The 12,797-nt window shown below is 36.4% G+C and overlaps 1 protein-coding gene across 1 annotated transcript in view; it reads left to right on the top strand.

Annotated features, from left to right (window-relative positions):
- Positions 1-12,797, top strand: part of LOC137387091 (alpha-N-acetylglucosaminidase-like) — a 33,690-nt gene that overhangs the window by 1,530 nt on the left and 19,363 nt on the right. The window contains exons 2-8 of the mRNA XM_068073387.1: positions 886-1,046; positions 3,317-3,501; positions 4,096-4,243; positions 6,313-6,447; positions 7,785-7,882; positions 8,640-8,769; positions 11,120-11,190. Coding sequence (XP_067929488.1) covers positions 886-1,046; positions 3,317-3,501; positions 4,096-4,243; positions 6,313-6,447; positions 7,785-7,882; positions 8,640-8,769; positions 11,120-11,190 — 928 coding nt within the window. The remainder of the gene's footprint in view (positions 1-885; positions 1,047-3,316; positions 3,502-4,095; positions 4,244-6,312; positions 6,448-7,784; positions 7,883-8,639; positions 8,770-11,119; positions 11,191-12,797) is intronic.

Genomic DNA, 12,797 nt, shown 5'->3' with positions numbered 1-12,797 from the left:
AACAACTACTAGCAAATTAACAGTCGTCTGCTATATGTATACAGCCTTACCTCGATATTTGTCCATACATTCTGAGACTGACCATGCATGTCAATGCTCTTGTATCACAAAGCAATATTTCCTATATAAAATAACTAAATATAAATTAATCCATTTCCATCCTGTGAAAAAATGACCTAAAAAATAGGACATTACGAAGGAAAAGATGTTTTTAATTGTAATTCACTACCTATGCTCACAAAGTGAAACAATTACCTATTTAGTTGTTATTATCTGCAATAAAATGTAACATTACTATGTTTAGTACTGTATCGAGTTTTTACCTTGGAGACAGACATAGTGGTTCACGGCGGTGTGAGAGAGATTGGACATCAGACTTTTTTAATGCAACATAACACAAACTTTGAGTATAACTTGAATGAATTTAATATACTAAACATACACTTGAAGCCAAGTTTTAATCCTTTACTAAACTTAAGTTTAATTTTGCCATTGTCTTAATTTTTTATGGTTTTTCTTCGGTTTGGCGCTTTTTGCCTTGCTTTTACTATAACTTTTAGCTGACCTTATTAAAACTTTTTTAATTTGATTCGTCGAGAAGGCCGAGCAGTGCTGTTCTCAAAACCGGTCTCTCGCATACTTGGCCATTTAAGGGTCATCGAAAACCGACTCGTATCTCAAAGGTTTCTTGTATCTCAAGGGAATAGCTTTCTCGATATTTTGCTCCTATCTCGCTTTTCTCGTATGTTGGGGCACTCGAATGTCGAGGTATGACTGTATTTGAAGTACGTGGTATGTGTAAATGTCAATGATAAGTAGTTGTTAATATAGGTAGGTGTGGATGGTTTATAATACCTCTTCAAGGAACAAGTTGTCTGTTCGTAGGAGATTATGGTCTGCTAAACTCCATTCAAAGTTTGAGTTCATCCGATCAACAGAAGGCGGCTGTCGAAGGGCTTGTTACTCGATACTTACCTGAGAGGAAGGATGAGTTTGTAATTGAAATAGATGCCAGCCTTGGTCCTAGTAATTTAGACACTTTTGAGGTAATGGTTGGGTTTGGAAATCCTGGCCAATTTAGACATGTTCAAGTGCTGGCAGTCTGAAAATTTTACTCACACTGATTTAGAAGAGATAACAGTTGTGTGAGAACAGGCTTGAATTACTCTAAATATATATACAGTAGAGGCTCCTACAACGTAAATAATCCATTCCAAGAATGTTTACGTTGTAGGGATTTTACGTTTTACGAACAGTAAAGTACATGTAAATTTCGTAATCTGTTCCAAAATCACCCCTTTAGCCATGCACAAAAAATTAGACTTAACTGTTTAATTTGTTGGCTCTATCGTAATTGTATTATTATTTGTTTGCATCAACATCATGTCTCTTTTTTTTGGACCAATTTCACTGATTTTTATCGACTATGATTGTAGTAACTTTGCAATAAGTTGATGGGGTACGCACATGTTCATTTACAACGATTAGTTTATTTTTTCTAGAAAGCAAAATAAAACTAAAAACAAATATTTTATATGCCTACAATAAAGTAAAACAAAAATTTTTACTATAAATTATAGTGAAATGATAAATTTTTTGCTATAAATTTTTTACTATAAAACAGCACTATTACTGTCTACCTGTTTGGCGTTTATCTACACCCAGGGATCAAGGTTAGGATAAATAATAATTTTTGGCGATACTCCCAACTCGTGACATTCAGATTAGTGGACCGACGCTGTAACACCTGCACCAATTGATTGTCTTTAAGTATTTATTAACAATTGCGCAGCTACTAGTTCTCTGTTTTGTCGACACATCTGGTGATCTATCACGACGAACTAAAATGTCATGGAAGCTGTATATATTACGCTATACTAGTGGTTCCCAACTGGTGGTCCATGGACCCCTAGGGGTCCACAGGAGGTTTTGAGAGGTCCACAGGAGGTTTTGGGGGTCCACAGCCTGGTGCCAGTATTGGGTTTTCTAGCTAGTTATTTACAGCTATTTCTGTCTGATAGTGGCTGGATCCATGATATAAAACCCTAAAAGGATAGGCATGCTATCATATGGGCGGGGTTTAATGATCGAGCTCTGTTGGGGATGTGCTAGCCTGGGTTTCGGGGCTAATGCAATTCCCGTGGGGTGGTCACGTTGTCTTGTTAAGTTTTTGGGTCCAGATTTTTATCACCTATGTGCATCAATCGCTGGATAGTACCTGATTTCCGGTTAGTAGTACAAAACAACAAAACAACAAAATCTGTAACCAGCAAACATGTAATTCTCTCTCTCCCTTTTCAATTTCAGTGAAATACTAAGATCCATGGAAAATAAAACATTTCAATTTACAATGCATTGTTATAAACATATATATTATGATGTTTATAAAGGGGTCCGTGACTTTTCGATAAGGAGCTCAGGGGTCCATGGCTCCAAGGTAGTTGGGAACCACCGTGCTATACATACGCCATTCTTTTCTTCTCACTAGTACGGCGAGATATGTTAAACTTCAAATCGAATTTGAGAAGTTGTTTAGAGCAAACAAAGTCTGTTTCCCACAAAACTGCTGGTATCTCCTCTAAGTCTTTCGAACAGTTTTGTGTTTTTTGCCATAATTAAGATTCTAAAACTATTGGTGACTACAAAAGGTGCCTTACTTTAGAAGATGCAATGTAGTTCAGGCAACCAATGCTTAGCTTATTATTTTCCCCTTAATTAATGAACACGCAGTTATCTAAATGAATATCATAACCATGCCGTTGTCTAAATGAATATCCTGAATACTTAATAGATCATTACTTAGCCATTACATCATAACACTGATGACCAATAAACTACTGTATGAGCAATCTATTGAAGATAGAGTATCATGCCTGCTTAGCTTACTGCAAGCAGAGGCTGTACATGTTTTTAAGAGTATTATTGTACAAACATTAACTCTGTGCTTCTGGCTGAACATGTCTGAGTCCAGTATCAAGGGAGCCTCAACAACTGGAGACATTATCAGTTGGAGAGAGCAATATAAGGTTGGATGTCATTCCTATCATCACCAGTGGCCCTTTTTGAGAATTAAATCCCAACCTGTTGTTTGCAGGTCAGGGGTTCTAGACTACGGCCTATTTCGCAGGTGACTAACACATAATCATTTAGGCAGCTGTAACACTGATTTATACTAATAGGTCTTTTTCCTACGTCGGTCTACATTCACACATACCCATGCCCATGTAGCCTCTCTATTTATCTTCGCTCATTTCTATGCACTTTTATCCAACCCCGTATGCTTATGTCTTTTGATGGTTTATGTCATCTTTGTTAGCTAGCGACACTGGCAGATAACCGGCTTAAGATAGTAGGCAGCTCTGGTGTAGCTGCAGCTTTAGGATTTGGCAGCTACCTCAAAGAGTATGGTCGATGCCAGGTGGCGTGGAGTGATGCACAGCTAAATCTGAGCCATCCTTTACCCAAGGTTCCTGTAGCTCAGCGTCGCACCTCTAACGACAGGTTGGGCATGCTTCCCGTTTCCACAGTGTATCATCTATAGCTATAGCACAGTTACCGGTATTTTTTAGCTGCGTTCTCTTAAATCTCTGTGGTTTCTGGATACAAGCGGTATACAGTGTAACCCCGGGTTACGATTACCCTGTTCTACGTCTTGTCGTCTTACCATGTGGAACGCGATGCTTTTTTCCTCGCCCCATACAACTTTTTTGCCATACGATATCAACAAAATGTTCTCTCCATTTTCAAATTTTGCAGTCAGTGTGCCAAATTCGTCGGAATGACGAAGATGCTGAAATGCTATTTGCCGAAATCCCTCCCACAATGCCTGAAAGAGATAGATGCTTGCTCTCTCAGTCCAAAATAATTCGTTATAAATTATTGTGAAAACAAAGCCGCAAACAGATGAGTGACAAAATTTTAGACGATTAAATCGAAGTTTAGTTTAGTAAAATACACACTAAGACTTAGCTTCAAGCACGTGTTTAGTAAGCTAAATTCGTTTAAGTTAAATTCCATGTTGCTGTAGCAATCGTTTTACTCGCTCTCAAGTTTAGACTAGAAGTTGTCTTACCTGACCCATTTGTTTGTCTATAGGTTCAGCTACTACTCTAACGTCTGTACTTTTGGCTACACATATGTCTGGTGGAACTGGACCAGATGGCAACGGGAGATCGATTGGATGGCAGTGAATGGTATCAATTTTCCTTTGGCATTTGTTGGCCAGGAAACCATTCTACAAAGAGTATGTTGTATTCATACTGTCTTCTTAACTGGAGTTAAATATATAGAAAAGGTTTTCAGCCTCAGTATTCTAGATACTTAGCCTAAGTGCTACCTTTGTTTACTGGTATTTGCTCTAGAGAGTTTCTACTTCTTATGAGCTTCTAGCTGGTAAGTTGTATTTAAAGGTGTAATACAGTAAAAGTATTTTCTCAAAAATAGTTATGGGCAGACAACTTCATTTTATACAAGAATAATTTTCTCGTTAGATGATTTAGAGTCGTTTGGCATGCCCGTGCATGAGAAGTCCTCCAAGTCAATGAAAAACACTGTTTTGTTGCTATAGCGATGTTGCTACTTTTCTCCTCAACTAACTAAAATAATGCTCTTGGTCATGCATTATTACCTCATTGATTGCTTCTGTAGAATTTCTTTACAATATGTTAATATTTGTTTCAAAAACGAGTTCTGTCACAAAAATTTTTATGATTGCTTTGTTATCACACATAAGTTTTAGGAATGTATTAATAAGGAAGTTAATTCTATTGCATGCTACTGTCTATTCCTAACTCTTTCACTACCTAATTAGTTTCTTTACCGGAACATAAGTACATATTTGGTAGAACGGATTATCTGACAAGGGAGCAGATAAATTGTCACAACTTTTGAATCACATGGTTTATACAACATTTTTTGATACTAAGATATTCAGCAAAAATTTTACATCATCTGATGTCATAGAAAATGTCACAGATGTGTTGCAACATGAGCTCGGACACCTTTTTGGCTATTTTCGCTCCGACCATGAGCATGTCTGAGTTGGACGATTTATTAATATTATTACAGCTTACGGCATTATTATTACAGCTAAAACTAAATATAATCACTCAGTAATACTATTGTTCAATATAAATCACCGAAATTCCATAGATCTAAAATTAATGAAATCTTCGTAAGCTGTAACGCGTCTGACATAACTCATAATTGCTTTGAAGAATTAGCGATCAAAAATAACATTGATGCAAAATGAAACTAGGTTGATAGGTTGTTAACATATTCCCTATTAACTCAACGCATGCAGAAAATTGTTTCTTTTTGTTTAAGTACAGATATGATTGGCTAATTAATTATCTATTAACGAAGCTAAAACAGCAAAGCTAGTGTTCTACATCAAGCTACTGCAGATTTCTTGGGTTTCCTTCAGTATCATTGCTCTGGCGGCACTTTGCAGATTTCTACATCTACATGTGTATTATGGTTAAACATGTTACGGATGTGTCACTTGCCTAACATAGTGGCAGATATTCACGGACTTTCCCATTGTAATAAATACGTTTACACAGTAAGTACAAGTAGCTATAAATGCAAGTCAATGGGAGTTCACATCTTAAAGATGAGCCTGTACAAAAGTTTAGTTGATTTTGTAGAAAGCATCAGTATTTTTATTTCTATCATTTGCGATTGTTTTTGGGGTTTGAGGTGATCTGACTGCCAGGGTTTTTAAAAATTAAAATTAACAAAACTTGGTCGCGGTTAAAACGTTCAGAAGAAAAATACGTGCAAAATGACCTCACTAGTTGCTATCATTGCTGTAGTTGATATGGACTATTGCATTTAAGTTGCAGCATTACGTGTCTCTATTTCGTCGGTCTCTTTGCAACAATATACGTCATAATCACACTTTTGCTTGATCTGAGCGTTTTAATCATGATGAAGTTTTATCGATTTAAATCTTGAAACTTCCTGGCAGTCAGATCACCTCAAACAACAAAAACAATCGCAAATGATAAAAATTATTGATACTTTATAATAGAATCTATTAAAATTTTGAGCAAGTTCTTCTTTAAAGCCTTTTAAGAAATATTGGAGGGTCAAGGTTGATGCTAAGCGGGTAATAATCCATCATCTTTCTAATTTTAAAATGACACTGTTGAGGTGTTGTCACGTTTCTAGCAATGGTTTACTTGGCTTTGATTTTCATATGGTCCATGCTTATTCCTTAACTACTTGCGCATGTATGCGGGCAACTGCTATTAGTTCCCTTTTCTGGATTGCTGTGACCACAGTTACTTATGCTAAGTTGACTTTTAGGTGTTCAAACGCTTAGGAGTGAGTGAAACGCAGCTGGAGGAATGGTTTACAGGCCCAGCTTTTCTTCCATGGTTCAGAATGGGCAACCTGGTCAAATGGGGTGGGCCTCTGAGTCTAACGTACCTTTCTGGACAAGTAAGATGCTTCTTTAAGCATTTAGCTGCAACCGCAGCCCTTCCTTACTAGTAGTACTGAGTCTATAGTACTTTCACTACTAAGAATCATCATAATCATCACTTAACATTTTTTAATCTTATTTGACATCAATAACATCTCAAAGAATTTTTTTTCATAATTTGCCATTTGAAACATAATTTAAAGCTGACAACAATTTGACCACAAGTTTGAATTCAGGGAAATCACTTTTTGTATAACTCTGATGTATTTCAGTAGAGAGTTGAATCTAGTGGTAATGGTATAGTCAAGTCTGTCAGTAGGATTGGAGAGTGAGTACAGGACTGAAACTAGTTTCGGAGACAAAAAACATTTGTGTTGCAAGGTCCAAACTGCGAGATATGTAGTCATTTTTTTCAGCAAAATATAGATGTACGATACACGGTGTCAAGATCGATGATTAGCCTCTGTGTGAACAGAAGCTCTACTGTTACATTTATACAGTTGTATTTACACTGGTCAGCTGTATCTACACTGGTCCGCTGTATCTACACTGGTCAGCTGTATCTTCACTGGTCAGCTGTATCTACACTAGTCAGCTGTATCTACACTTGTCAGCTGTATCTACACTGGTCAGCTGTATCTACACTGGTCAGATGTCATTAAAAGTACTACATGGCTTTCATCTCGTGAATCATTGATGACACTAATTTTGGATGACAGTCCCTGAACTCTTCCCAACAGACTAACTGTTACTTCTGATCCTCTTGCCAAAAGAGTAACAGTTGATCTTGATTTTGTTTCAAATGAAACCTTTAAATAGATAATCTTTAATAATAAACCTTTGAAATAAATAACAACACGTTTAGTTATTTATATTCACTGTTTACTTTGGCAATACTTTTGGAGAGCGAGCTGGTGGTTTTGTGCTCACTGCATCTTCTACAAGTGAGGATTCTGTATTCTGGCTCATGACTGGGAGCATCTACTTTCCCTCCTTACGTAAAATTGGCTAAGTGCAAGTTCTCAAACGAGTACGATTCCTGCTGTCATGTTTGCTGCTCTAAATCACTGGAGTCGCATATACTCCAACGTTGCTTTAATTACCTCAACTCGCATGTCACGGCACTTTCACCCTTTACATCTAAAATATAAAAAAGCTATTTGTATTATAGCTTAGACTCCGTATGCTGTGAAATGCTTTTAAGTTTTATGGGATATTCAACTTGGCTGATTACCCATCAATTCATAAAAAGTTGGGCAGAAGAAATTTTCACACGATTTCTGCATTCATGTTGCACTTCAAGTACCAAAACGAAACATCCCAATTCCTTTTCTTATTTTTTTATTCATATAAGGTACAGCTACAACATCAGATCCTAAAGAGGATGCGAGAGTTTGGAATGCTTCCTGTACTCCCTGCTTTTGCAGGACATGTTCCGGCAGCAATAAGTCAGTAAGCGTCAGCTTTTCTCAGCCTTTTTTTTAGTAAAATGACAGCTTGATGAACTTGAGTTTCCATCTCTCTTACATATCCATTCATTAAGTAATATAGTTTGTTTATTTTTTGCTTGTTGTTTTATTTATAGCTTAATAATTAGTTTATTGTATTGTATTCAATAAACATTTGCCAACTCAATAGACATCTACCAACTCAATAGACATCTGCCAACTCAATAGACATCTGCCAACTCAATAGACATCTGCCAACTCAATAGACATCTACCAACTCAATAGACATTTGCCAACTCAATAGACATTTACCAACTCAATAGACATCTACCAACTCACTAGACATCTACCAACTGAATAGACATCTACCTACTCAATAGACATTTACCAACTCAATAGACATCTACCAACTCACTGGACATCTACCAACTCACTAGACATCTACCAACTGAATAGACATCTACCTACTCAATAGACATCTACCAACTCAATAGACATCTACCAACTCACTAGACATCTACCAACTGAATAGACATCTACCTACTCAATAGACATCTGCCAACTCACTAGTTGGTAAAAAGTATTACCAATTCTTCATCTCTTTTGTTATTTATTTCTTTGCTTTTGACTTTTTAATTATTCCTTAGGAGTTATCATTCTCCAGATTGGGAGGAAAAAACATTTGTTTTAACTAAAAAATAATTGCATAGTAATTGTAGTATTGCACCAATCACTAAGTTATACTTTTGGGTATTTTCTAGAATCTTCCCAACTGCCTCTATAACCAAGCTTAGCCTTTGGTCACACTTTGATGGCAACTATACAGGCACCTACTACCTAAATCCAACTGATCCATTATATCCAAAAATTGGACATATTTACATTGAAGAGGTCAGTGTCTCAATAGTTTCTTAGTCACCTTTGATCATGATGTACTCTGAAATGTGTCTTTACGTCAATTATTATTGACAAGTTATTGACATCAGTTATTCTAAATATCATAGTTATTCAATAATCATAGATCAATAACTACAATCATAGATGAATGGTTTGAAGGCTAGTCTAGAAAGCTAGTCAGTCACGTAGAGACACATGCTACCGGTGGAAACACCTAACTCGGTCAAATGTTTTTTTCTCTCAAACGTTTACACATTCAACTCTAATCTTGTATATACAAGGAGGTTCCTTGATTCGAGACAGTAGTAACAATTTTTCATTGACTGTGAAAGTACTTAGAATAGCACAATTCTTTTTGAAATGAATATCATATTGAAGCTTCAAGTGTGTAAAACTGAATAAAAAAAACAGAAATTAAATAGAGTAACTTGTTTGTTGCACACTCTTTCAAAGGCGTGATGTTTTAAAGGTCACTAAAGAAACATACTCATTGCAGTACACCGAGTTTGATAGAGTGTGTATATTTGTTATGAATAGAAAACCCAATAGTTTAAGTATAAAGCTCTTGTTGCTGAGGAGAAGCTTTCTAGCTTTGTCCATATTTTACGATCTTTTGTTACAAAGAATTTCATTCAGTGTTTCATTAGAAACCAAAGTTCATTCGGCAGCCATTTTTAATTTTTTTGTCCATAAAATGCCCTCAGTATTTTAGTAATATCTCAAGAACCAATAAGCAAGTCGACGTCAAACTTCAGAATTAGTCTCAAAACATTACACCCAAAGGGCCCAAATTTCTTAATCTATATATATAAATCTCAAAGTCTGTCGTTCGGTGTGTTCAGCTATAACTATTAAAATTTAGCTATGAAATATCCACTTCATACTGGATTTGAACTCGGAACCTCTCGTTCACCAGGCGATAATGTTACAAATTAAGCTACGCGAGATGCAATGAATTCATTAGGTGATATGAGTCGTAATGTTGCTTAAATTGAGTGTAGCACTCTGCTTTACGCAACATCACTAAAGTTTGTTCTCACAGCTCTTATTAGTAAGTTTAGCAATACAGATAATAGCGTACTCAAATTCGTCATTGTCAATGCACCAGGCTAAAAGCAAGCGGCAGCCACCTACGCCACCCGCCACTGTTTATAGGCTGTTTTTAATACCTGTGCAACACCAAACATTCGGCTAGTCTTACATCAATCGGAAGTGCGGAAGGACAACGCGAAATTACGCAGTCGAGTTTACTTGGGCATAGGATCAGGTAAGAAGACAATTCCTCGAGATATCTTGGGTCCAGGCTCTAACGTGTTAACAACTGCCAGTGAATCATGACTTGTTTATGACATGACCTCATGACATGACCTCATTATTGACATTCACTGTACCAGCACATTTTGAAAAAAATTATTTTCTTGCATTCCGAACTTTCCTTCTGTTATGTAGTTATTTAGCAGGAGGATTCAGCAACTACATAGTGTGAAGCAAGCTTAAAGATGAACCTACACAGAATTTTAATAGATTTGATCAAAAAGTATCGGTATTTTTCTATCATTTGCGATTGTTTTTGATGTTTTAGTTGATCTGATTGACAAGATGTTTCTGAATTAAAATCGATAAACTTGATTGCGATTAAAACGCTAAAAAACCGTGCAAAACAACATCACTAGTTGCTATAGTTGATATCGGCTATTGCATTCAAATTGCTATTGCATCTCTATTCTGTCGCTCTCTTTGCAATTATAGATGTCATATTCAGTCTTTTGATTGATCTACATGTAAGTGTTTAAACCGTGATCATGTTTTATCGATTTTAATCGTAAAACATCATGACAATCAGACAACCTCAAGCAACAAAAACAATTGAAAATGATAGAAAACACCGATATTTTTTGATGAAATCTACTAAAATTTGGTGTAAGTCATCTTTAAGATGCTTTAGATTAGAGAGTTTATGATTGGATCCACCACCTTTTTAATTGTTGGATCCACCACCTTTTTAATTGTTGGATCCACCACCTTTTTAATTGTTGGATCCATCACCTTTTTAATTGTTGGATCCACCACCTCTTTATTGGTTGGATCCACCACCTCTTTAATTGTTGGATTCACCAGCTCTTTAATTGTTGGATCCACCACTCCTTTAATTGTTGGATCCACCACCTCTTTAATTGTTGGATCCACCACCTCTCTAATTTTTGGATCCACCACCTCTTTAATTATTGGTACCGTGATTTTATGGAAAGTCATCATTACACAAAAGGCCAATCTTCTAAAATCATCTGAATAGATACCCTCGGAACTGTAGGCGAGATCTCATTTCAGCTTGTTGCCTTTTTAGTATGTAAGTGAATTTGGCACAGACCACTTCTATAATATTGACCCCTGGAATGAGATGGAGCCAGCAGAAAGGTATGTTTTGTTTTTTACTGAGTTTACATATTTCCATTCGAGGTCTAGACTTTTAAGGCTATACTAGCGCACTCGGCAGTCCTGTGCACCGTGAGAGATTGTCATGAGTAATCACTATGTGAATAATCAACTCTTTTGCTACTAAATTAATTTCTTTGATGGGACATAATTATGTACTCGGTAAAACCTGTTATTTGACTGGGGCGCATATAAATTGTCATAACTTGAAAAACGCGGTTTATAAAACAAATTTGATACCAAATTAATCATCATAAATTTTTACATTTGCTGATGCCATGAAAAATACCACAAATGCGATGCAGAATGAGAAAGAACACTTTTTCAGCCATTTTTGAAAAGACCTGAGCATATCCGAATCAGATGATTTATCAATATTATTACAGTTTATGGTATTGTTATTACTGAGAAAATATAATTAATAACTTACAGTAGTACCATTGTACTACTTTAGGCTAATATTTCAATCACAATCAGTCAAAGTCCATAGATCTAAAATTCGTAAAAATTCGTAGCTGTAATGCGCCTAGCATGACTGGTCATTGCTAACAATAAATTGCGATAAAAAATAAAAGATTTTGCAAAGCGAAGCAATGCTCAGGATGTGTTGTTAGCTTATTTTTTAATGGCTCAACGCATGCAGATAATTGTTTCCTTTCGTTTAAGCACAGATATGATAAGGTAAATTTGTGGTGTAATGGTTGGGATGCTGGACTGTAAATTGGAGTATCCAAGCTCAATTAATGTGCGAGGCAATTTTATTTCTCACACTTCCGGTGTGGCTTCGAAGAAACGCATGGATGAGCGCTGCTCTTATTTTAGTATTAGCTGAATGCGCGGCATTGCAAAAGTAATAGAATAACTACCTAATGAATTTGAGTAACTTGCCTGGAAAGCTAGATCTTTTCTAAAATCTTTACTAAAACAATACCTGTGTTTTGGGCCAGCTTAACAATCATTACGCGTAACGGTCAACAGTGCTAGTTATTAACCCTAAGCAATCGCTTAAAGCGCGATTATTTTACCAATGTAATGACTATTTGCCGAATGGATCGATTATATTCCGTGTAGCTTAATGATTAAGTTCGCCACCTGTAGATCCGGAGGTCTCGACATCCAATCCAGTGCCGTGCAGATTTTTCATAGCTAAATTTTAATTGCTATAACTAGCAGAGGGTTTAACAGAAAGACTAACACTGAGATTTATGCAGAGTCTATAGCATATGATATATATAAATCCCAAAGTTGGTTGTCCGGGATGCGTTCTGTCCAGCTATAGCTATAAAAATCTTGGAATGAAGAATCTATGTCGCAGAAGATTTATTCTCAGAACCTCCCTTTCTCCAGACTACTAGCCAACCAATTAAGCTACACACGCATGCATGTATGCATGAGATGCATGCATTCAATGGGCGATATAAGTCGTTATCTAGGTTAAAGTATGCAAAGCGATTGCAATATGGCGCAACATCACAAAAGCTTAATCTCACGGCTCTTATTAGTAAGTTTAGCAATACGGATACTAGCTTGCTCAAGTTAGCCAATGGCAATGTGCCAGGCTAATGGCAAGTGGCAGGCAACTAAATTAC

The sequence above is a fragment of the Watersipora subatra genome, chromosome 2, assembly GCF_963576615.1.
Source record: "Watersipora subatra chromosome 2, tzWatSuba1.1, whole genome shotgun sequence".
Taxonomy (NCBI): Eukaryota; Metazoa; Bryozoa; class Gymnolaemata; order Cheilostomatida; family Watersiporidae; genus Watersipora; species Watersipora subatra.
The sequence above is the reverse complement of the archived record's forward strand: the minus strand, read 5'-3'. Positions and strand labels throughout refer to the sequence as shown.